Source organism: Pantherophis guttatus, chromosome 5 (genome assembly GCF_059756535.1).
Source record: "Pantherophis guttatus breed Tessera chromosome 5, ASM5975653v1, whole genome shotgun sequence".
NCBI lineage: Eukaryota > Metazoa > Chordata > Lepidosauria > Squamata > Colubridae > Pantherophis > Pantherophis guttatus.
This window is the reverse complement of record NC_142067.1, coordinates 27,189,736-27,216,331: the sequence shown is the minus strand read 5'-3', so window position 1 is coordinate 27,216,331 and position 26,596 is coordinate 27,189,736. Positions and strand designations below refer to the sequence as shown.

General features: G+C 36.7%; 1 protein-coding gene across 2 annotated transcripts in view; it reads left to right on the top strand.

Moving 5' to 3' along the window:
- DCLK1 (doublecortin like kinase 1) overlaps window positions 1-26,596 on the top strand; it is a 160,872-nt gene that overhangs the window by 78,178 nt on the left and 56,098 nt on the right. For both annotated transcript variants that reach the window (XM_034411302.3, XM_087894775.1), the window contains exons 5-6: window positions 18,443-18,559; window positions 25,558-25,652. In XM_034411302.3, the coding sequence (XP_034267193.1) occupies window positions 18,443-18,559; window positions 25,558-25,652 (212 nt within the window). The remainder of the gene's footprint in view (window positions 1-18,442; window positions 18,560-25,557; window positions 25,653-26,596) is intronic.

Here is a 26,596-nt window from a genome sequence, read left to right as displayed (position 1 = left end):
TTTGCTAATGCTACAGATTCCCTTTAAGCCAGGTTTGTCAAACTCACATCGTCATGGCGTAGTCACATGATGTATCATGACTTTTTCCCCCTTTGCTAAACGGAGCGTGGGCGTGGCTAGCACGTGATGCATCCTGCCCATGGGCCATGAGTTTAAGCTGCTTTAAGCTGACCCCTAAATTCACCCAGTTTCATGCTCAGTCTCTCCCCCCTACAAAATATCTTTTTCATCACATTCTGGAATTTGGGCAGGACATCTTTATTTGCAAAGTCCCGATTCTAATCTTAGGCCAGTTCTAGTGCCTTTTAAGGAACAGGACCAAATATTTATATTTCTCTGACCAGAGGTGGACTCACAACAATCAAGAAAGGCAAACTATATCATCAATTGCAAAATACTAATGTTCTGGTGCACAGTCTGGGATGGATATTAGGATACTGGTATCACTTTTTATGGAAGGTAGTTGTCAGTGAATGATGTTCATATGTGCGCAGATATGTTGTTTTTTTTAATGTTACTGTTTTTTAATGTTAATGTTGCATTTTTTTAATGCAACATGGATGTGATCAAACTGGCAAATGAATCAGATATTGGAATCATGCACGCAGTGAATATTCCCAGTAATGTGATTGGTTACTATTCACTGTAAATTGAACTTGCTATAAGGATGTGATAGCTTTGGTGTCTTTAAAACAACATTATCTTATTTGGTGCCTTCCAAATATCTCAGAACTCCCAGAATGTTCTGTCATAACATGTGCAATAGACTTGAGGAAGCCTCTTTTTTTAAAAAAGAATAAATTCAAATTAAAGCACACTAAAGCTTAGGTTGCTCAAACAATTATTCCCGTGGAGAATTTCTCCTTTCTTTAAAATTACTGAACAAATAGATGTGTGTGTGTGTGTGTCTGTATCTGCCTAAAGAATTATCCAGGTAGAATGGCAATTCTGCAAATGAGAAAAGGACACAGCCTCGTGTTTAATAATTTATGGAGATTATTCTGCAAGGGGAAAAAAACCTTCATTAATCAGAATTTGTTGATTAACTGTATCCCTTCCGTTTAATGCAACTAGAAATACATGTATTTATTGCCATTTTGTGATTCTATCTTTTTTGAAGGCAATTTCATTAATTAGAAAAATTGAATAGCTAAAATTTTAGCTTGCAATCTTACCTGATGCAATGCTTGAGTTACAAAGAATAGATAGTTCTTGTTTAGTGACTTTAGCGACATTTTAGTGTCGCTAAAGTGACACTTTAGTGACATTTAGCAACTGTTCTCAGTTATAACGGTGATAGAAAAGTAACTTTGTGACCAATCTTCACATTTACAATATTCTCAGGGCTGTAAAGCAAAGAAAAAGTCTTTGTCTTCCCTCTAAGTCTTCCCTCTAAGTCTACAGCTAGCTTCCAACAGGCAGAGTTCATGGAGTAGTAGTGAAATCACAAGTCATGGTTGCGTGATGTCTCGGTTAACATCTATGTCACTTAACAATGGAATTGCTGATTCCAGTTATGTTCACTAAGTGAAGACTAGCATCAATGTTGGCTTAGTGTTTCTAAATACATTTGCTTTTAGATAATTATGGAACTCTTTCATCCATGATTCATTTTCCTCTTCCTTTGCAACTTTTTCATTTCTCATATTTTAAAGGAAAACACTTTTCCAAAATCAATTTCTTTTAAAAAAGGAATACATTGAATATGTGCAGATGGTTACAGTCGTCCTATATACATTCTTTGGATTTTAGTATTTTGCAGAAATAATATGATATATAAGGGAACACAAGCAGAAGACATCCAAGATCTGAATGAATGAAATAGCCTTATTAAATACTTCGTTCATTACATACAGTAGTTTTGTGTTCCCTTTAGTTGTTTGAGCAGTGTATAAACTACTGTATGTAAAGAACAAAGTATTTAATAAGGCTATTTCATTCATTCAGATCTCGGATGTCTTCTGCTTGTGTCCCCTTTATTTTTTTGAGCAGTATATATATATCCTTTATCATGTCCCTGACAGCCAGCCCCTTACTATAAAATATTTTAGAAAAAGAAAAGGAAGGAAGGAAGGAAGGAAGGCTGGCTGGCTTTTGGAGTTTGTGAAATTTAAAGGATTACTGTTGAATATTTAAAGTGAAAGCTCTGATCATTATACATGACACTTGAATTTTTAGAAAAATCTGCAAAGCTAGAAATAAGTGACAATTCGATGTGATGAAACTGCGATATATTTCTTGTTGCACTGCAAGATCCTCTATTAAGTATGAAATTATTTTTGTCTTACTGCAAAGCTGATGGCAAAGGGAAATCTTTTCATTAAAATGAAAACATGGACCTTCACCACAAAAGGAAATCAAAAGCTTAACCACCTGCTCTATTTTCTTCGCTGCTGTGGCTGTTCTGATTGATTCTAAGCTGGTAGTATCATTGTAAGATTTCAGCCTTCTGAAATTAGAAGATTAATTTACTCTTTGGCTGCAGATTTTCATCCAACAGAGGAGGTTGGGTGTTGAAGTGGGAGGCTTGAATTCTGTTTATTTGGCAGGTTTCTTCTACCGCCTGCATCACTGCCTGTGCAGTTCATTTACTGTGTGCATTTTGGATTTAAAAACTCTCAGTATAATGAAGATACATTAAATTATTTGCATTCATAATGCAGCTTTTTTGTAGGATTGATGTTTATTTCAACTAGTCTTTATCGCTGGAATTTTTTCCAAATCATTTGCAGGAGAGGCCTTTCTCTACTTTTATTATATGCTGAATTGAACGACTCCCATCTGGAAACAGATGTATTACGGTAGCACAGTTGGTTTTATTGCTTTGTTTCTTTCCTCAATTTTCTCCTGCATTGCAGCAAATTTTGAGATGGTTTTGGTGTGAAGTAATTAAAATAAATATCTGAAATAGCATCTGACATAGCACTCTTCTGTCTTGTTACTCATTGTTTAGATAGAGCTACATAACATAGTAATGCCTCTTACTGGTTTTGGAAAGTTTTTGACTTGAATTTCTTTTGCCACCAAGGATAAGCATCCAGACAAAGAAACGGTTTAAAAGAATTATGTCTTCTGAAATTATTCAGCAAAAGCTGTCTTTCATTAAAATTAAAAACAAATTATCATTGCTTTCAAATTTTTTAAAAATATTTTACATAGTAGGGATTCCTTTCCTTTCCTTTCCTTTCCTTTCCTTTCCTTTCCTTTCCTTTCCTTTCCTTTCCTTTCCTTTCCTTTCCTTTCCTTTCCTTCTCTCCTCTCCTCTTATTAAAAGACTTAATGACTGATGTAAAGAAAAATTAGTGGGTGTAATTTTATGTCCCATCACAAATTGAAAACATTTGTCAATACAAACTACTTACCTGTAGCAGATTTTGAATTTCCACCCATTTATATTTGGCTAACACATCACCAAACCATTCTACCTCTTATGGATGAATATGAGCTTTTGAATAAACAACAACAGGTTTTAAATTGCTCAATTTATTAAGTGTAAATAAAGCCTTTTTATATTCTATAAAACAAAAAAATACAGTGTACAGAATTAAAACTCTAAGAAGAGAGAAAGAAACGCATACTTGCAGAGACCAATAAAATAAGGAAATAAAAATAAACCTGGCTGACTTAAATTTTGAAAAGTTAATCATGAAGAAAAACTCCTAAAGGAGTGTGTGCAGTGGTGGGTTTCTACCGGTTCGTCCTGGTTCAGGCAAACCGTTAGCAGGAGTGGTGGGAGGCTCCGCCCACCCACCCAGACATCATTATGGAAGCTGTGCATGCACAGAAAGTTCTGCACATGTGCAGAAGCGCCACACACAAGCAAAGCAAGTGTGTGCACATGCAGTTCCGAACTGGTAACGAAGGTAAATGAAACCCACTACTGGATGTGTGTGTTAAAAAAATAAATACAAAAGGAAACAGACGAAAGCTAAAATCACAGAAAAAAAATATTATTCTAAATGGGATGAACTTAAAATACATTCCAATAATTTCCTTGAACTCAAATATGTGTCTCTAAAAAGCAGGGATATTTAAAAAACCTTGCTATTGCTTTAATTCTAAAATAGCAACATCTGGATATTTTAAAAAATCACACCAATAATTAAAAACAGATCAAAAATGTATGTGCTCAAATTTAGAGGCTGAGTCTGTTTCATACATCCTTTTAAAGTGCCCACTGTACAGGTATTGGTGATCAGAGTTTTACTTTTAAAAATTCTATTTCTGAGCCTTCTGTGGAGGTCCTTCAGAAAAGCAGATTATCTCTGTTCTTTTCATTCGAAAGATAATGCCATAATAAATGCAGAATATGGCCTTCCACTTTAAATTTTATAAATCTGAGAACAATGGGACTGGATTTTTAACTTGAATGGAAATTTTTGATCACACAGCAAACGACTTCCATTTTAAGCTAATAGTATAACTGCCATGAAAGAATCTCACAAATAAATGCTGATCTTGCTCAACATTTTAAGTCATTTGTAGGAATTGTAAATAATTGCTGAGTGGAGAACGCTTCAAATAGATTCTAGGTGCGATTAGGATTATCTCTCTCTCTTCCCTTCTTTTCTTTTAGGTGGGTGACATGATTAGAAGTTAGGATAGACAGAAATAGTTTTTTTTAACAAAATGTGATATGATTAAAAGTTAGAATAAGTGATAGAAATAAGAGAAAGGGGAATATTAGTGTATGCACTTTATAATAATAAAAGCAATAACAAGATACAACATGGAATAATTGAATGATGATGGACTGTAATCTAATAAAAATGTGTATTGTTAGAAATACATGAAGTTGATTGATTTTATTCTATTTGTTTTAGAATGTGTGACACACAAGTGCCACACTATTCATGCATTGATTTGATATATTAAAAAAAAAATCAGTTAACATCTGATCTCGAGTGCAATCAGAAATAATATAGACTTGGTTAGCTAGATTTGGAAGGAGTTTGCCTTTGGTTTTTTACTTTATATTAATGGATAAATGAAGATGCCCTTATAAAAAATTAAAAAAATTAGATAATTTCAATTGCAGAGTTTTGTTAACTTTCAATGGTATTTTCAAGCCGAATTATTCTGGTTTCCTCTAAATCAATTACTGTTTTTCAGTCTGCTTTTTCAATATAAATCATCAGATTTCTGATTTAACCCTTGAAAATGTTGATTCAAGTTATGCACTACATTTTATCTGTATTAATCCAATTCCAAATTTGCATATTATGGGAAAGAATTTGAACCAGGGGTGAAAATCAAAATTTTCCCCTACCAGTTCGGTGGGCGTGGCTTGGTGGGCGTGGCAGGGGAAGGATACTGCAAAATCTCCATTCCCTCCCCTCCTGGGGGAAGGATATTGCAAAATTTCCATTCCCACCCCACTCTGGGGCCAGCCAGAGGTGGTATTTGCCGGTTCTCTGAACTACTCAAAATTTCCGCTACCGATTCTCCAGAACCTGTCAGAACCTGCTGGATTTCACCCTTGGTGCATAGTGGTGTTGATTGTTAGAATTAAAATTGTTGGCCTATTTATTACTTAGATAGTAAGGTAACTCAGGCTTCTTTAAAGTTAAAAATAGCAAGTTAAAAATTGCTGGATTTCACCTCTGATTTGAACCCTCTTAGGTCCAGATTAGATTCAGCTAAAATTGTCACAGTTCTGCAAGCTGCTGCCCTTCAAGAAGCAGAGATATTTATTTTCTCTCTCTTCAGTTTGGGACCTATAATAAATCAAATGAGAAACATTGCAAGCCAGTAATTTAAATAAAAAAGAATTTCCTGCATATAAAACAAACTGCGAAGCAATTAAAAGATAAGCAGATGAACATTTATTTGGAACTGATTCATTTTATAAATCTGAAACATCTTTCTATTGACCAGAGTCCACGGTTTATACACCCTTTTTTATTACTCCCTGGAAATAATTGTATTTGGTACAGTATTGTACAATACAATTAGAACATAAGTAAGTAAGATCAATTCAGATACTTATTTAAATCAGGTAATTTCACTGAGGACGAATCCTAAATTTGGGTAGCAATTTTAATTTAATTTTAATTTAATTTAATTAATTCAATTTCTATGCCGCCTTTCTCTGAAGACTCAGGGCGGCTTACAATGCATTTAAAAAAAAAAACCATTATAAAAACATTTTAAAATTAAAACATTAAAACCCATTCACACCTTTCATGGCCGGATCTCACACGATCGCAACAACGAGATCAACGGCCCCAGGCCTGCTGGAATAGCCAAGTCTTCACCGCTTTTCAGAAGGCCAATAAGGTGGGGGTGGTCCGGACCTCAGGAGGTAACTGGTTCCAGAGAGCTGGGGCAGCCACAGAGAAGGCCCTCCCCTGTGGGCCCGCCAGCCGGCATTGTTTAGCTGACGGGACCCGGAGAAGACCAACTCTGTGGGATCTTACCGGTCGCTGGGAGCTATGTGGTAGAAGGTGGTCTCGAAGATAATTTTGATGTAATCCCACCTAAAATTTGGCAATTAAAAATTAATTTTATTAATTCATTTTTAGTTTACTACAAGGCTTTCTATACTTCCCCTTCATATTTAAAATGTTCTCTTTGTAGCACATAATTTTATATATGCTCCAATATTAAAGTTTACTTCAATTTTTTGATACAAATCTAAATATTTGAGAAATTGTGGTCATTGATTAATAAGATACCTGAATTAAATGTCTGATAAAAAAAGAAAGAAAGAAAAATGAATACATAACCAGTGTTTTGAGAGGACTGCATCATTTTAAACTTTTGAGGCTGGGGTAATTTATTCTTCAGTATTTATTTATTTAAAACATTAATATAGACACTCATTTTTCAGTCAACTCTGGGAGGCTCCCAAATTTTAAGTATTTTAACTATAACATTACCAATATTTAAAAAATTGCACTTTCAAAACCTAAAGTATCTGAAAATTCATAAGATCCAGATTTACTATATATGGTTGTCAACTGACCAAAAAACATAATTTGCATCTTTTCACATATCCTGGCTGACTGTGATTGACTGGTTGATTTACTTTGTCTGCTTTTTTTTTTAAAGTCATTTGCAGACTTGTAATGAATTAATGTAGTTTCTCTTTTTTTGTTTTATATGCACTTTATACTTTTGAAGCTGGATAATATATGTGATTCTTGAACTTTAATGTTGGATTCTAGTTTCAACTTGCTCTGAACTTTTACGTAAGAAATCTCCATATTTTAAAAGACTCAAAAACTTTTATTTACAAAGAATTAGTCATAACTGAAGCCATAGAGATAAGCTGATCACCCAAAGCAGTTCCCACTGATTCTGTAGCTCAAACATTTTCTAGGTCAAAATGTAGAACTCATTAATTGAAATTTGGGGTGAATTCCAGGTTCCTCTGACATCTACACACAAAAAATATTCACTATAACAAGTGTAGATATTAGCTTGAATATGCTTTCAAAACCAAGATTTTATGAAGTGGTTTTAAGTATGTGCCCATTTATACGTTGTAAATATTACTGTTTTTTATCTTAAAGCCAAAAAGCTTATAATTTACTAGCCTATAATGCTTCAATAAGTAGAACATTTATATAAACAAATATAAACTTCAGAAATTCAAAAGTGCATGATTCAACACCTAGATACTTGGATGACTTAGAATTTTCCCCCAAACATTTAGGGGAAGAAACCCTGAAGTTGGTGCAGAAATACCCCTAAGAAAGTTAGGAGTGGTACATTCCAACACCTCTCCTCCTACTCAGATTCCCCTAGCCAACTTGTTTATCCAGTTGCTTGGATGGGCAGTGAAACATCTCAAGCCAACAAGAAAATAAGTCCATTGGTCAGGATTCAACTTCCAGACAATTCTATCTGAATGACTGAGAATCTTCGACATTTGTGTAAACAGTTTTTTTAACCTATGAACCTTGGTTAGATCCATTGTTATGAGTGAGACAAATCAAGTCCTGTTGATTGAAAGTCATCTAATTCAATTATACAGTAGAGCTCGTTTGGTATAGTGGTTAAGGCATCAGGCTAGAAATCGTGAGAGGGCAAGTTCTAGTCCACCTTGGATACAGACCTAACTGTGTGACCTTGGGCCAGTCATTTTTTTTCAGTCCTACCAAGGGAGCAATGGCAAACAGTTCTGGAACTCTTGCCAAGAAAACTACAGGGACTTATCCAGGCACAATTGAATGGAAGAAAATAAATAAATATAGTTAAGTCTGGAATCCTTCCTATAACAAGTGTTACAAATCCAGATAACCATTAGGTGGTACCAAAGGAAAAACTCTATCGTATGCTGCATCTAGTGATTGTCTTGAGTTTTTGCAACCCGGTTTTGTTAGTCCTATACATAATCTAATATCCATAAAAGTAGCATTAGTTTTAAGAATTTTTCTGTTGGCACTAGACAATGATAGTGTGTCCAGAAACATAAAAATGCAATGGTAATATATTTTAATTGAAATCCCTCTTTTAAAAATGCTTAAATATGGGGAAAATATTCCATATTTCATAGCAACTAAAAACCAAGTTGTGCGTTGCCTAAGCAATCTATTTCTTATTGCCCTTCAGACACTGAAAAATTATTGCTCTATTATAGATGACATCCCAACAGTAGCAGAAATGGCATCCTAACGCTTACAATTAAATGATTTTTCAATAACAGAGAACAGTTTTGATCTTCTCAGTGGTTTATCTTTATAGCTCATATGTTTTCAGAGCCAAGAAACTGTCTTCATCTATGAGAAATCAGTTTTCAATATCCTTGAGGCAATTCCAGAAATTAATCCCTGTCACAGAAAAAAGCAGGAGATGGTTGAGGATTACGTTTAGATTTTAACTTAGCAGATGTTCAGTGACAGGTTCTGATCCATGTTTACAAATAAGTTTTTTGTTCTCTTGGAAAACCATATAAGGCAGGTGGTGATGGAGGAAATCAAATATTCATTCAGTTTCCCTACCAAGATTTTATTCCATTTATTTACATTAGATGGTTTATTTAAAAAGGGTTATAATATTAATTGTGAAAAGAACAATTCAAAGGAAACTTCAGTACTGGGACACTCTATGTGTGCACATTCTAAGGAATTATAAAGTCTTCCTCTCTAATGTTACTGTTCCCATTATTTTTATGTTACTGCTGAACCCTATTTTAATCTTCGTGTGTTGTCTATTTATTGTCTGTACTAAATGTTTCATATTTTCTTCGGCAATAATTTTCAGTGATTTCACGCAAATTTATATTTCTTATAGAGTCAGCAGTACAAGAACAATTTAGAATGTTGCATCTTTTGCAGTAGCCCATCTTATATAAATCCTAAACTGCTGTGTGCAAGAAATATTTATTATTTGCAGTTGTTTCCATAAAAATGACTGCATGCATCTCTAAAATAACTCTTTGTCTCCCTCTGGTAAGAAAGATTTGAACAAGCTTTACAGAAATAAAAGCCAGACAAGAGCCAGGTAGCAACTGACAGCTGGTTCTAGGATAAACAAGATTAATTAAATGTAGACATAAGGACATATTAAAATTGCAGTCAAAGCCAAATTAATTTTTTAAAAGGTCCAATTTAAGAAAGAATTTAGTTTTTGGTAAGCCAAAGTGGATTTAAACATAACATAATCAATAAAATAATCAAGAGAAAAGTGGAAGTTTGGAAGAATAAAGCAGGGCAAGATTTTTACAGGTCATTAAAGAGATAAATTGGTTAGATATCTAGAAAATCAGTAATACAAAGTAGTCACCTGTTCATTATTCATTGGTAATGGCAGAGAGTATGTGAAATTGATTTACAGGTAGTGCCAAAAATGCTTTTTTTTCCCCTTAAAAGACAACGGATTTTCTTGTTTTTTTTTCTTTTGAAAACATTTTACCTATCATTCAAGAAGCTTCCTTGGTTCTAACTAACTGGTGGAGAATGGAGAGATTTATATTGTTTGCACTTATCTGATCATTAGCACTGTGAGAGCCACTTGGGGGGTTCGTCTGTATCCTCAGAATCACCTGAATCAAAGTGCAAATAGGTGAAGAACCTTCTTGGGGCTGCTGAAAGGATTGCATCGTAAGGTTACACTACATGCATATTTATGATCTTATTTCAGCTTTCCTTTGTTTTGCACACCTGCAAAGGTCGTAAATAGCAATAGCAGTTAGATATGCTGTATATACTGCTTCACAGTGCTTTACAGCCCTCTCTAAGTGATTTAACATATTGTCCCCAACAATCTGGGTCCTCATTTTACTGACCTTGGAAGGATGGAAGGCTGAATCAAGCTTGAGCTGATGAGAATCGAACTCCAAACTGCTGGCAAACCAGAAGTCAGCAGAAGTAACCTGCAGTACTACATTCTAACCACTGCGCCACCACGCACCACTAATGCAAGGATAAGTCCCAAAGTTATTTTTTCATAATCATCACAGTTGTGAATGGTTCTTAAATGAGCCATTTTTTGGGAGCTTTAACACTGGGACAAAAAACTGACAACTTCTGACTAAGAAAGGTTATTTATGCAAGGTGATGATTGAAAGTCTCCATGCTGGTCCACCCAAGTCAAATTAAACCTGACCTTATGAGAATCTCTTCATTCTCTGGCTTTCCAGAAAGGCAGCTAATAACAGTAAAAGAAAAGAAACAGAAGTAAAATATGCAAAGATAAAAACAATACTAAGGGGCTGGTGAAAGAAGGAGTTCTCTTTTCCACTGGCAAGAGAGAAGGAACCAAATATACTTTCAGAGGAAACAAATTCCGGGACCTGATAAATTGATGAATGTTCTTAGTGACAAAGAACTCACTGAAGTCGTTTCTGCAGACTATTGAATTAATTTAAGCTGAAGTTCACACTAGGGTTCATTGGAATATATATAGCAGTAAAAGCCAAGGACCCAACCTTTGAAAAGTGAGTGTAAAAGAATCCATAAATGGTACAATTAAGGACAAGGTACAAAGTTTTCCATCTGCAAGGACCCAAGAAAATGTATCTAATCTAAGATAGTAGTAGCAAAATGCGGTGACCATTTTACTTCTTACTTCTTTGTATTGAGTTGAATTATTCCTATTATATAAACATAAAATGTATAAATATTTATATTTATTTATTTATATTTTATTGAATTTCTATACCGCCTATACAAAAATAGTTGCTTTTTTAAAAAAAGACATACACTATATACATACACTATACATGTATATAGTGTATGCTTTATAAAAGGCAATCAAAATGTTGGAAATAAAAGCAAGGGATAAGCCCAGGGGTGGGATTCAGCTGGTTCAGACCAAAACGGATATTAATTTTAATCTGGTTCGCCGACCCAGTATTTGCAAGGACTGGCTGACCCCACCCGCCCTGCCCTGCCCCTCCCAGGACTCTCCATGCAGCCCATTTTGGATGCCAGGTAAGTGCAGGGCCTGCGCAGAGACTCTAGGAGGGCGAAAAATGGGCCTACCGGATGTACCGAAGTTCAGAAACAGACCCGTTTCCGGCCTCTGGAGGGCCTCTGGAGCCTGGGGGAGGCCATTTTCGCCCTCCTGGAGGCTCGAGGAAAGCCTCCAGAGCCCGGGGAGGGTGAAAACACCCTCCCCCGGTGGTGCAGGAAGCTGATTAGCCAGGCCCCCATGGCCATGCCCACACAGCAACCAGGGAGAGAACCGGTTGCTAAAATTTTTCAATCCGACCCCTGGATAAGCCAGTGTCATCCTTACAAGATAGACCATACTACGAAAGAGATGCCTCATAGTTCTAACATTAGTTTTATTAGAACATTATAGTAAATCTGAATATCTTTCCCTCATCCCTCTCTTATTTTCTTTAGAATTAGGGTGGTTCTTTTCTGAGACATTTTTTTACATTTCTCTTTATATGACTTAATGTTGACATGTTGATCTGTTTCCTGCATTGATAACAGTTCTTCCTTCTCTCAATCAAAGATCTTCTCTATACTTTCTACAGCCAGTAGGGTAGAAGATTGTATGACGTCTCCTTTGTCTTGTACTGGCCCATATGGTTGAAACTGCCTCAGAGAACATATTTGAAGGGGGATGGGTAAGGGGGCTATTGCCAAAGTCTGTGGGGGCAGAAGCCTCCATGCAAGCATAATTCATTATTTGAAATGAACAGATTATTATTTTTTTGAATGGGCATTGTCAGCTAGCAAATTAGAATAAAAAGATCAAACATTACTCAGTATTTTGGGTCACCACTGACCCACCCACTTGAGCCTTGGTGTTCTTTGAGCTGAATATTTAACTAATATATAGCTTATTAAGTTTAACTAATATATAGCTTATTAAGTTAGTTTCCAATCTTATTAGAGGGTCTGGGAGATGAACTAAATTTCTACCAGCTAAAGTTCCTGTTACATTGAAGTTGAAAAATTTATACATGGGACTGATCCTCGACTTTCAAGGTGGAAACATATAATGTTATATAAAGGACTTACAATTGAGCTGAAGAAACACCATTTAATTTTCATGTAGCTTTCTTATCAGATTGGACAGACCACTCTGAATATGGATTCATTGGAGATGGATACTGATGATTTTGTAAAATACCCAAACCTCTCCTCCCTTAAAACTAAAATATTTTACATTTCTCTTATATAATAAGCAAATGGAAGAATGTTTTTAAACTCCTATAATATTAAAATATAGTATTAGAAATTGGTTGACATTTTTCTAAATATTATCATAGCATTTCACCTTTGTATGTTTCCATTTCAAATTGTGAAGGACAGAGAACTTTGTCCAAATTGTAATTGATTAAAAATAAATTACTTTTCCCAGTGCTGCAATCAAGACTATCATTATCTATTCACTCTGTAGAATGGAGTCTTGGAAGGAGAATGTCATTACTGATCTCATATCTGAATTTGCTGCCAAGAAAAATAAGAAAAGGAACATTTAGCTTTTTAGTTTGAATAAAGTAAAAATTAGGGCAATGTTATTTAACAAGACCTGCTAAAAAGTGGCAGAATAATATGCAAACTCTCCAATTTTAGAGTGCCTCAGTATTTTTCCTTAGGCAATATAAAAGAAAGAAAAAGACAACTAAATTTAGGTTCAGTATCCAAAACATAGTCCACATTGGGTTTGTGAGTATAAAGTTTATATTAGATTAGCAAACAGGGAAAGGATGACTATTGGCGGGTGTCCTACACTTTGAGTATGTTTATGTCTTAATTTTAATGTGCTCAGTTTTAATATACTCTTTTGTATATTGTGATATCAATGTAGATATTTCAAAGATTATGTACATCATTTGCATTTTTGCTCAATGGAGAAGAATTTTGTTGGCACAAAATGTGGTGAGAAGAAATTTTCAGGAATGGGCCTCAAATGAACATACATTATATACATATTTTTAAAAAGCTGGTGCAGGAGGAGGACATTCTGACCATTTTAAATATCCCAAGAATCAAACTTCAGGTCTTTCTTCAGATTCAAGTTTTAGTTGTTCTTTCCTTCTCATATTGCATGCAGCAAGTTGCTTCATTCTGCTATATGCCACTGAATGTATAATTAAAAACAAATGAAGAACGTTCCTTATAGCATATAAAACATGATATACGTATCTAGCCTAGGCAATTATTTGTTTTTAATGCTTAGAAAATTACAAAAGGCAACCTGGTTTCTGAAGTTCTTGAACAATACATTTCAGCTTTTGTATAATTTTGTGACCCAATATTTCTTCGTTTAACATAACATTCTTGACGTTTTCTTGAGGATTTTCCCCTCAAGTGTTTCTTCCAAACAGCACGCCTTCTCATTAGCTGGTTGAACCTCTTCTACATAAATCTTGATTCCGAATGTATTCTGTCCAAGTTAAGATTGGCTCCCAGTCTCTGCTTTTAAGAAAGACTTGAAAGCATAACTTTGCCTTTTAAATTGCTTTTACAGACTTAACTGATACTGTAATGTTCTTAGGTTTTTCTTTATTTTTCTTCTGCCTTTCTGGATTCTGCAAAAGGAAATATACAATTCTCAGTTCTCAGTTTTGACAACTTTAAGATATGTGCACTTTAACTCTCTTCAACTTCATGCTAGCTAGAAGAATGTGTGAAGTCCACACATCTTAAAGTTATCGCAGTTGAGAAACATTGATCTAAACAGACTCGGCAACTGTCCGATTTTCTTGGTAGGTCAGGACAGGAAACAGGCGCAGCAGGAATTCCAACAATGCTTTTTATTGTTGTAGTATAGAATAACAAAATCTGGAAAAATGGTCAGAGTTTCTCTCCACTTCCTATTATACCAAACAAAAAAAATCAAGGTGGGTTATTTTGAGTTTCTTTCTTACACTGTAGTTGTACTTGTTTGTTAGTTGTGTATCCCATTGTTGTTGATGTTTTAATAATGCCTTGGTATTATTAAATACCATTTAATAATTTAATTTAATTTAAGAGTCTCAGTGGCTAAGACGCTGAGCTTGTTGATCAAAAGTTCGGCAGTTCAGTGGTTCGAATCCCTAGTGCCGTGTAACGGGGTGAGCTCCCGTTACTTGTCCTAGGTTCTGCCAACCTAGCAGTTCGAAAGCATGTAAAAAATGCAAGTAGAAAAATAGGGACCACTTTGGTGGGAAGGTAACAGTGTTCCATGCGCCTTTGGTGTTTAGTCATGCTGGCCACATGACCACAGAGACATCTTCGGACAGCGCTGACTCTTCGGCTTTGAAATGGAGATGAGCACCGCCCCCTAGAGTCGGGAACGATTAGCACATATGTGTGAGGGGAACCTTTACCTTTAACTTGTTTTGCAGATAGCAGGGCATTCAAAGATGAGCCATCATGTTCTACATCCGATTAGGATATCAATGTCTGGTAAAAGGAGGGCATGACCTTTGTTTTGTTCTAAAGTCTTCTGTCTGGCCTAGGCATACCCTTAACATCAAATATCTTCTGGCTTTTTGAGTAGTTAGTCCTCATCCTATGACCATAATTTGACCAAAAATCTGGTTGTAAGTCATTACAGTTATAATTGGAGATACCCATTGTGACTGAAAGTAATATTTTGTCCCTTTTTTGTGGTGATCATTAAGCAAACGCTGAGGTTATTAAGCTGACCCATTCATTTGAATGGATGGTTTTTGACAGAGCAAAAAACTCCAGAAATCAATGAAGAACATCACAAATAATGGTTATGTGAATGCAGAGTACCCCAAGGGTCATAAAGCTGATTTGCCCAACATGTGGCCATGTGTGTGTGTGTGTGTGAGGGTGCAGCTATTTACAATGGCTCTCTCTCTCTCTCTCTCTCTCTCTCTCTCTCTCTCTCTCTCTCTCTCTCTCTCTCTCTCTCTCTGTGTGTGTGTGTGTGTGTGTGTGTGTATACATAAAATAATCAGTCATAACTCAAGGACAACCTATATCTACAAAGAATCTCTTCCTGAGCAGCTTTCTTCTGCAGCACAGCCCTTTCCTAGTAAATGCTAACCACAAGTTAACAAGCTCTGCTCCATGACCTTAATTAGTACCCTCAAACTTGTGTGTGCTATTACCTGAAATTAACAAAACCTTAACAAACTGAAGTCATTTGCCTCCTAATCTCTAGCACATTTGAGAAATGAGTCTTTCTGATGCTGGAAAAAGTAATTTAATATACAGAAAGGCATAAATACTTTGGTGTTTTTTTTTGTTTTTCATTGTATTTTTTATCACCAATGCCAAGAAAGCTAAGCAAGTTAGTGTGTCCGCCGTTTCAATTGTTCATGTTCTCCTCTGCCTGTTCAGCTAACTGGAAACCCTAGGCCTGATGCCTCTCCAATGAGGGAGGGGCTTTTGAGACTTAAGTCAACCCTTTGAGATACACAAGGTTGTGAAACAGACACAGCAGGAATTCTAAGAATAACAAAATCATGATAAAATGTTAGTTTTTCTCTGTTCCATCTTATGACAAACAAAATAAAGAAAGGGTTATTTTGAGTTTCTTTGTTATACCTTCCTCTTTCTTCAGACTAAATATTTTTTTCTGAAAGTCCTCATTAACTGTTGACTTATTCTTTTCCCATTCCCAAGGCCAGGTCTACATTCCTTCATAATGGCTTGCCAAAAAAGGCAAAACACAAAACAATTCAAAAATAAAATACCTAAAGTGACACAGATTTGGTGGTATCATACTCCAAATACCTTCCAGAAGAGTTATCCAAAAATAAAGGACATACTTATGATCAGCAGGCAAAGAGAGACTACTTAAAAGCAACTTCATCAATAGCTCCACATGCCACTTCTTGTCAATGATGACCAGGACTTTCACCCACTAGATCAGGGGTATTAAACTTGTGTCGTCACGGTAGTGTCACGTGACGTATCGGGACCTTTTCCCACTTCGCTAAACTAGGCGTGGGTGTGGCCATCCGGCCCATGAACTGCGAGTTTGACAGCTCCTGCACTAGATTATTGGAGAACTCTCCAAGCACCCACTTGAAACTAGTTTGGTCCATAAAGGCAGACCATCCGAATGAATTTGGCCCCATGGAGGAAATGGATGGTAATCGATTGCATTTAGACCAGAAAGTGATCTGACCCTAGTAAAGGAAAATGATGATAACCTCCACAGTTAACAATTAAGATCACTTTAATTATGTAATTATTTATTTACTTATTTATTTAAATGACTTATATGGTCACCCACAACTATGTCTCTGGATGGCATAATGTGATATTTAACTATTTAAAATCTTGATGCTCCAAATCAAAACAATACGCCCAACTAGGTATTACCAGCAGAGTTTTCCTAACCATCCAGCCCAGTCACCTAAGGCAAGGTATTAAGGATTAAGCACTGCCAGAGCCCCCTATTAAATATACTGCAAGATTGCCCACAACATACATGGTTGTCTAGAATAGGGGTCTCCAACTTTGGCAACTTTATGACTTGTGACCTTCAACTTCAATGTGCATGCTGGCTGAGGAATTCTGGGATTTGAAGTCCACAAGTCATAAAGTTACCAAGGTTGGAGACCCCTGGTCTAGAAGATCTACATGAAGCATTGCCAGAGGCAATCGCCTGGATAACTGAATTGGACATCCAGTTATGAGGCCACTACCATGTTTACTTCTCTTCTGCCATGTTCTCCTCATATGCCAAATAATAATAAATAAACTCTCACAACCCTTAGATGGCATAGATGCGGAATCTACTCTTAGATGGAATCTAAACCACCTGAACTAGATATCATACAAGAACCAGACAAAAGGATCTGTGATTAACTTGCCCCAAAGTAAACTTTATATTTTATGATTTTTTTTCAAGTGACTCAACTTGGACCCATTTCCCCAATTACACATTTTTTCCCATCAGTCCTCTATTTGAGAAGTATTTTATGACTACATATTATCAGCTTTCTGGGAAAACTTGATTTCTTCAACTTTTAGTCAAAGATCCATTTTGCAGGTGTAGCTTTCAACACATTTATAGACACAGAGTTGTTCTCAAGTGGAAGGGCAGTTTTATTTCCTCATTGATTTTTATCATCTGTCATGAAAATCTAAAATAGTCTAGTCCTGCCCATGATACACATTGTGTGTTTTATTGTGAGCTGCCATTCACCAAATTATGTAGGAAAAATAAACATATTTTTCTTAAAATATTGTTAACAGACAGAAGGACTTATAGGTGTCAACCTCTGCCTTTTGATTGCTTGATTGCTCGGCTGCCATTGTAACGGGGGAGGGGGAGCTGTTTGAATGTTTGGGAGGGGGGAAGTGAGCTGGTAGAGAAGAGGGGATAAAGTTTTCCTCAGCATTTTCTATGCAGCTGGGAAGAACACTGATAACCACTCAAGGTCAACCGTCGTGGTATACCAGGAGAATGGCACCATTGGAAGCTGCACCCCACATGACCCATGGGGGAGATGTGGATTGGATAATCCTAACTGGACAATTGGGGGGAGGGTTTTAAGGATGCTTTCTATATGTGATTTTTGCGCCTATTGCCTCAGACCTTGCTTTTCTTTGGTTGCATTCAGTTCATACTCAGTAAAAATACTGTTCTCTATGAAAATGGAGTCAGGGTTTTTCTTTCTTGAGTACTGAAAGGAGGCACACCTGACATTAGGTTTTTCTTGATATATGCAAATAAATTTCAGATACATCCTTTCAGATATACTTGGTTGTACTTCACACATGACTGCAAAACCGAATGATGAGCTGGAGGACTGGAAGACACGGTTATTCAGATTTATGTTCGTGTGTCCATTTATCTGCAGGAGAGTTTCTTCAAATGCTTTCATTTTTAAGTTGTTTCTTCTAGGATCCTTTAAAGAAAATTTGAATTTTGGTAATTAGGGCACCAATGTCATCTGGATTGCACAACAGAAGCTGGGAAAGTCATGGGCTTTGATTTCCACTCTTTTATAAAGGACAGCAAGGAATACTTTCAAGATCTTTCTATAAATCATATTGTGACAGAAATAAGAATGCTGGTCAGGATACTAACGTAATGTTATTTGTCTGACTTTCAGAATGTCGTGTAGTGAAATCTACTTCCTATACCAAAATAGCTTCAACACCACGTCGGAGCGCCACCAAGAGCCCAGGTCCATCCCGACGCAGCAAATCTCCGGCATCCACCAGCTCAGGTAACAAACTGCAAACAAATTTGACTAAATAGCAAGTAATTCTTTGGCTATCATAATTATTTAAACGTGGTTAAATATATGTACTTAGTAGTGTGGCTCAAATATACTTTGTTTTCAAAATGGAGAATAACAAGTATTTCATGCCTACTGCGGATTGGAATGTCAAAAAATCGAAAGTATCTTATCTGTCCAATGAATTGAAGTGTATGTACTGTACAAATATTGTAACTGAAATAAAATTTAGGTAAGAAAATGTGCTTTGTCTCGGATTTTTTAAATCCGTATTCAGCAAACTCTTTGTGTAATTTAATTCTTTGAAGGTAAACTTATGGTAGGAGAGAGAATAGGTAGACCCACTTTTTCATTATTTTAAAGATCTAGATGTTTTAATAGAGGAAAGCTATCACTTTTTAGGGAGAAGTGCTACGGGATGTTCCTCTGATCCTTTATCTCTTTGAATGTTTTAAGTGATGTTTGGGAAAGAAAAGGAATTTCATGCTATATTGTGTACTCTCTATTTCTGAATTAGTTAGAAAGTCTCAGAGATGGTACAGGAAGATTCCAAGTTTAATACTGAGAGTGAACAGGTTTGCTCATTACAATTTATACGTAGGGTCTGTTTATGATTAGGACATACAGGTAGTCTTCAACTTACAACCTCAATTGAGCCCAAAATTTATGTTTCTAAGTGAGAAATTTCTTAAGTGAGTTTTGCCGCATTTTACAACTTTCCTTGCCACATTTGTTAAGTGAACCGCTGCAGTTGTTAAAATGGTAACACCGTTGTTAAGTGAATCTGCTTCCCTGTGGACTTTGCTTGCCAGAAGGTAATGAAAGATGATCACATGACCCTGGGACACTGCAACCATCATAAATATGAACCATTTGTCAAATGTAAATTGCATGACCATGGGGAGGCTGCAACGGTCATAAGTGTGAAAAATGGTCATAAGTCACTTTTTTTCAGTGCCATTGTAATTTCAAACAGTCTCTAAATGAACTGTTGTAAGTCAAAGACTACCTGTATTTTTGTCAGAGTGCGCTCAGTGTGACTATTTTGAGACAACCCAGGAGCAAAATACAGTAAACAGAGGTTTGTCTTTCAAATAGTGGTTTCTCTACAAGGAATATATACATACACATACTAGGCAAAGTCAGGCAATCAATCATCAACTACAGCATGGAAGCACAGACAGAGAGAGAGAGAGAGATGCCCTCACAGGGCCTCTATTATATATACAGCCTCTTAAAGTCATATCAACCCAAAAACCTTGCTGACTCATTCCCTGCCTTATACCATTGTAGCAGCTGGTCAAAGTATTTCCCTGACAATTTTGCATCTGGTTTTCTGTGTAGGGTAGAGTGATGATGGTGTGAATGTGAACAACTTTCTAATTATAAACCAGGGGTGTCAAACTGGTGGCCGGCTGGATGCATCACGTGCAGGCCACAGCCACCTCAGTTCTGAAAAGGCAAAAAACATTACCATATGCCATGTGATGTCACATGACATGATTGAGTTTGACACCCGTGTTATAAACTGTCATGAAGACTTCAGTAGTTAATGGGATTTGATCATGATACAGCACCCAAGACATCCCTTGTGATCTTATTTTATTCTATTATTATTATTATTATTATTATTATTATTATTATTATTATTATTATTATTATTATTATTATTATTATTATTAAGACAGCATAGCAAAGGAAAACTTATTTGTCTGGAAGGATTTTATGGTAGAAGCTTAGCTAGGCAAGCACATGCCTTTCTCCCTGCTTTCCCATTTTTATCATTGAAATAGCAATAAAACCAAAAAGTAAAGTGCATGGCCTTGAGCTTAAGAATTTGTATTTTGTATTCCAAACTACGCACAGTAGAACCTCCACTCACGACCGTAATCCGTTCCATGACTTCGGTCGCAACCCGATTTGGTCGTGACCGGAAGCAAGACTGACTGCTCATGTATGTACAAAAAAAAATTGGCATGGAAGGAGAAATCGACACAGCTGCGTTTGATCGTCACCCAAATATTTGTTTGCGACCAGATGCAAAAATTTTGCAAAATTTTTGGTCATCACCTGATTTGGTCGTGGTCAGAAGCGTTCATGACCAGAGGTTCTACTGTACCAGGATCTTCAGTCTAAATTGTGACTACTTTTTGAAGTAGACCTCTGCCATTGAACCCCGAGAATAACTTATTTACAATTTATAGAGTATACTGTTAGTAAATGACATTAATCTCAAGCTACCCTGTTTTCTTGTATTTTTAAAATTTATATTAGACCTGCTGTGCCAATATGCTAGAATGAATTATACCTATAGAACAAGACAAAAAAGTCTCACATGTTCTGGATCAAATATCAGAAATACCTAGAACTATTTCACTTTAGCCTCTGAAGATCTAAGAAGGAAACTTAAGAACGTAAGAGCTCACATGATATTTTCATGTGTATTGTTTATGAAAAATAATCAGAAAGAGAAAGAAGAATATAGCATGTGACTGACAGAGCAAATGGTGTTGACAAAAAAGAATTGGTTTTATCAATTGTCTGTTGATAAATTTCTAATATGAGAAAGATTGCACTTCATAAGACCTGATAGAAATGTCTCTAGCTCATGTATCACAAGCTTTATCAGTAAGGCTTTAAATTTTGTCCTGTTGAACAAAAATCCTGAAATAAAAATTATACACTGACACTGTAGCAATAGCACTTAGAAGCACTTAGACTTATGTATCACTTCATAGTGCTTTACAGACCCTCTCTAAGCAGTTTATAGAGTCAGCATATCCTCCCATCCCCCACAAATAATCTGGCTCCTCATTTTACTGACCTTGGAAGGATGAAAGGTTAAACCAATCTTGAGACGATCAGGATTGAACTCCTGGCAGTAAACAGTGAATTGTCGTGTAGTACTGCATTTTTACCACTGTGCCACCATGGCTCCTGTGGTTGTAGTGAAGCCTAATGTACAATTCACTGAAAAATCAGGGAAAAAATGGTTCAGAATATTCATGGCCTTCATATTATTGCCTGAGTAACCAAGAAAAAAATGTAGACAACACTTTCAAAAAGTCAATGGTAGATCTTTCAAAGAGCCATGACAATAGAATAAATAGAATAGAATAGAATAATAGAATAAAACTAGTGTCATCATTTGGGAGAGAAATTCTGGCAAATATTCTTCTTCTAGAAACATTTCTTATGTATTTTGAAAATACTTGTTCCTTCAAAGAGGTCATGTTCACAGGAAGCTTTCTCAGTTTGTATCCCAACCATCTAACTAGTTCCATGATGGCGAATCTATGGCACATGTGCCACCGGTGGCACGTGGAGCCATATCTGTGGGCATGCGAACGTTGTCCTAGCTTAGTTCCAGCACGCATGTGCATGCTGGTTGGCTGATTTTTGGGGCTTCCAGGCCCACCAGAAGTCGGTAATCGGGCTGTTTCCGGCCTCTGGAGGGCTTCCGGGGAGGTGGGGGAGGCCATTTTTGTCCTCCCCAAGCTCCAAGAAAGCCTCTTGAGCCTGGGGAGGGCGAAAAACAGGCCTACCAGGCCAACCGGTAACCTTTTTGCCATCATGTACCAAAACTGGGGGGAGCGCGGGAGGGTTGCATGCACATGCGCAGGGGGGCAGGGGCGCATGGGGGCATTGAATTATGGGTGTGGACACGCATGTGCACGACTTCCCTGCAACCCCCCCCCCGCTTTTGGCACAGGTTAGCCATCACTGAACTAGTTTATGTGTAAGTTTGAAATTTCTTTGTTTTGCATAGTTCATCTTTATACCCATCTCCTTTGGTGTTAATAATTGCATCTATAAAAGCATAAATTGATGAGTTATACTGTAATTATTATGTCTGGAATTTTTTAAAATTCTTCTTATTTCAATTGAAGATAAGTTTGATAGTGAAATCTTCCAGATAGGTGATGGGTTTTTATTTACTGTTTGAGTGCACACAGAAGCTGGAGAGGCATATGTTATGAATACTTTAATTTCTACATGGACTATGGTAGGGGTACAGATGGAGATTCCAGCTCTAGTTCTAAATGTGTATGATCCATTATTCCTTTCTAACTCTTTAATGCTAAAATTTCAAGATCCAGACAAGACCATTATGCCAGCAAACCAATATAATTTTATAGAGTAATAAATTACCCTTTTCTATGATTCTTTCTCCAACTGTTTTAACCATTATTGTCATACCAGTACTTTATCTAAGAGAAAAAGTGTCCAACAGGTTTTCAAAAATAGAACAAAAGACAAAACTTCAAGTTCTGCTATATTGTCTGCATAGTCAATTAAACCCTGGTCTTTGAGTGCTAGAAAAGTTACTTTTGTAGAATATAGAAAAACACAGCAATATCCAGTATTTCTCTTCCCCTGGTTCCCTTGTATCTCATCAGTAATTTCTGTACTGTAACTTTGTCAGGGTCTTGTGTGAGGGTGACACTTAATATCAATATTAGCAATATGGCATCTTCTGCATCCTATGGAGTTTATATCATTTTGGAAAGGGAAATGTTCCTTTCCATCATTAGCTTCACAAATAAAATGCAAACAATGTATATTCTTTTTGAATATAAAAATGTCAAGAACTGCAGAAGTGAGATGATGTCTATTTGCTTGTCTTCTTAATGTGACTTCATAAAATGTATATTTTCCAAAACTTTCATTGTGTGTTCCGAGAAATGTTAGGGTCAGATGGATGGAATGGCAATGGAAAATAGAAAGTGAATCAGACTTTCATTTCAATTAGTTTATTATTGTTTACACTTGTAGAACTTGCCTTCTGCTGCAAGTTGAAAAGATTTCAATTTTTTGAACTAGAGATATCAGAAAGAGAGTTTAGCATTTAAAATGTACTTTCCATCTCGAAACATTGGCTTTTGCTTGAAAGTTAAATAAGCGTTTAGGGAAACAGTAATCAAATAGAAGTCTTCCAACGAAATGCAGATTTGTGCTATAGCCTTAATTCTAAGCAAAAATTATGTAGAAGCAAGCAATTAATCATGCTAGCAGTAATGTGTTGTTGGCAACATTGGTGTCAGTCTTCCTGCATTAGAATGCCCTGTTATCTCTTATAAATTATCCATGTCTAAGCACATCCCACCAATAATATTATTGATGAATGAGTGGTGATTCATAAGCAAATGTCTTTGGCATTAATTCACCAAAAATTCTCCAAAAGTTCATATGATTTAAACAGCAGATTTCCAGAATTTAATGGTAAGCCTTTCAGCTGCAATAGTAATTGAATTCAAGGATTAATTCAAAGTTTAATACCGTTTTGGCTTCCAGATGTTCCTGAGCTCTTGGCCAGGGCTGCTAGGGATTGTTTTAAGCAACATTTGGCAGGCTACAGGTTTCCTACCTTTGTGGTAATGCTGTAACTTTCCTATCCTAACCCAATGTGCAAAAAACAGGCTTCCAAAGACAAATTTAACATAACAGTATTGTAATAGTTAATTATCATTCCACAAAGTGCTTTTTATGCCTGAGCTGAATAAAGAACACATCATCTAGGTAACCGGGCAGAATGTTTATCACTGTGCATAGTTGGCAGATGGGAAAGAAAAATATCCTTCCCATCTGACAATGTTTTAAAATCTTGTTCTCTCTCTACTGGGTGTAGCAGTTCGGAGGCTACCAGTCAGCTAAGCTATGATAAAAATTATTATTATTATTGTGATCTTCAGATGAGTAATTTGGTATATTGTTCCCAAAGGCACTTCATTATGATTCAGTGTGCAGCAGCATATAAGATTGCTAAGGCTATGGGGGCTTGGCAGATCAGAGTCAGGGCTGCAGTTGCTCAACATCCTGAAGTTGCGGCGTTGTGTATTGACACCTTTGATGTAGCCCCTAAGACGGCACCTACACCTCCTACTGCTGCTCGGAAGACGTCAGCCTTACGCAGAAAAAGCTTTGGCTTATGAATCCGGCATTTTATTCAGCTCTCTCTGTGAGCTGCTTTGGCAACCTTTAACTAATCCTAACGCTTCCTGTTTCTGCCAGTGCCAGAGTATAGTACAAAAGGCAAATATTTTCCTGTTTGGCTTTATTAGGTTAAAAATAAGTCTGTTTCCATGTTAGAACTCATAGAAGGTAAGTTCAATGCCTTATTAGTATCATGACTGGAAATACCAGTGCAAAATAGAGAATTTGGATGTCTGCTGGTTACTGCTTTTTTATGTCTGATGTATATGTAATTGTGACCTAGCCATAGTATGTTTGAGAAGACATTTTATTATATAGTATCTCTCTTTCTTTTTCTCTCTCCCTCTCCCTCCCTCCCTCTCTCTCTCCTATCTTTTCAGTGCAATTTTAGCATTATTTCCCTATGTTTTCTATTCTACAGTTTTCACAGCTGTGAAGTTTTTGTATTAAATGATAAGGCAAATGTTATGTAAGTAGGAAGGAATTGTAGAGAATATAGCAACAGTTTAGAAATCTCTTGTTTTTATGGAGGCAACTATGAAAGGCTGAGTGAGTGATCTTATAAATCAAAGAGTCCCAGATGAGTTAATGCCTAGGTCAAATGTATCACACAGAAATATTTTCAACAGTTCCAAGTTAGTATCAGTAGTAATAAATGCCCTTTTCATCTCTGAAAAGGAGGGGAAAAGACCAATTGTTAAAGGAATTTTTAAAGAGGAAGTATAATCTTGCAATTTTTTTTTTTTTGCATGGATAAGCAGTCCAGATTTGAAGACAATACTTTTAATTTCATTGTGGCTACATGTTGAATACAAATTGGTCAATCACTTGTTAAGTAAAATGTATACCAACTGAATACAGAGGAACCCACATTATAGTGATTAATTGCTTCAGAATTGCATCTTTATTTAATTCTTATTAGAAATTCACAGACTGCAAAAAGGGCAAAGCAGAAAGTGTTGGCTAATGTGAGCAATATGTTGTTTGGTGTTTAATTATAGTGGTGCCAGATCCAAAACCATGTTTTCTTGTCTGTTCTTATGTATCTCTAGTTAATGGAACGCCTGGAAGTCAGCTTTCTACTCCCCGTTCCGGGAAGTCTCCAAGCCCTTCTCCTACTAGCCCAGGAAGCTTGCGGAAACAGAGGGTAAGAAAATGCAAGGTTTGAAGGTGGCCAAGTGAATCGCTTGATACCAAGTTTCTTAATCTAGCAAGTGTTCTGATATCGCAATTCCCATAAAATGGCAATGCAAGGAATTCTTTGCTAATGAATATAAATAAATGAAACGGTGGTTGATTGATTGGTGGTGGAATGTTTTAATAAATGGCTAGCCCCAGGGTTACCCAAAGCTGTAGCAAATTTCAAAAAATGCATGAAAATGTTCTGTCCCCGTCCCACACATGCACCCCCACAGACGGCCCGGAGTTAATAAGCCACACAACAAAATCTTTGAAGATAAAGCTGGCAGCAACCCAGTGGCTAGCTGCCAATTCAGACTTTACTCACACAAAACAAAGATTAGACTGCAAGCATTCTGATAAAGCAGGCAAAGTTTCCACAATAGAAAGATTAGTCCAAATGCAGTCCGACAAGGCAGGCAGAAGTCCAGTAACGCAGAGATCATGGATTATTTCTAGTTTTTGCTCGTCACAAACTGAACTGGCCACCACACCCACATTTATACCCTGTGGGGTGTGGTCCAGTGACTCAGCTAATCTCTGGCATGCCTTCCCCTCTGCTGCGCATGCTTCTCCCTGCGCCTCTGCCGAGGGTCCAGCCAGCACTTATCTCCTTCGTTGCTGTCCACCTGTGGCTGCAGGGACATGCTTGGCTCTGGGCCTATCTCTTGGCCTTCGGTGTCCTCCGGAGGCATTGCCAGAGAGGAGGGTCCTGGAGAGGGAGGCCTTGCCAACTCCTCTCCCTCACTCTCAGAGTCTGCATCTGTCGATAGCCCTGGCTCAGGCAACGGAGCCACAACAGAAAAATAGGAACATTGTCAAAATGAACTCTGAGTTTTTTCCCCTCCTCTTCCCTCACTTCTCTTTGCTTGGCCATGAATTTGGCAATTCAAAGATGCTGGATCTTTGTTC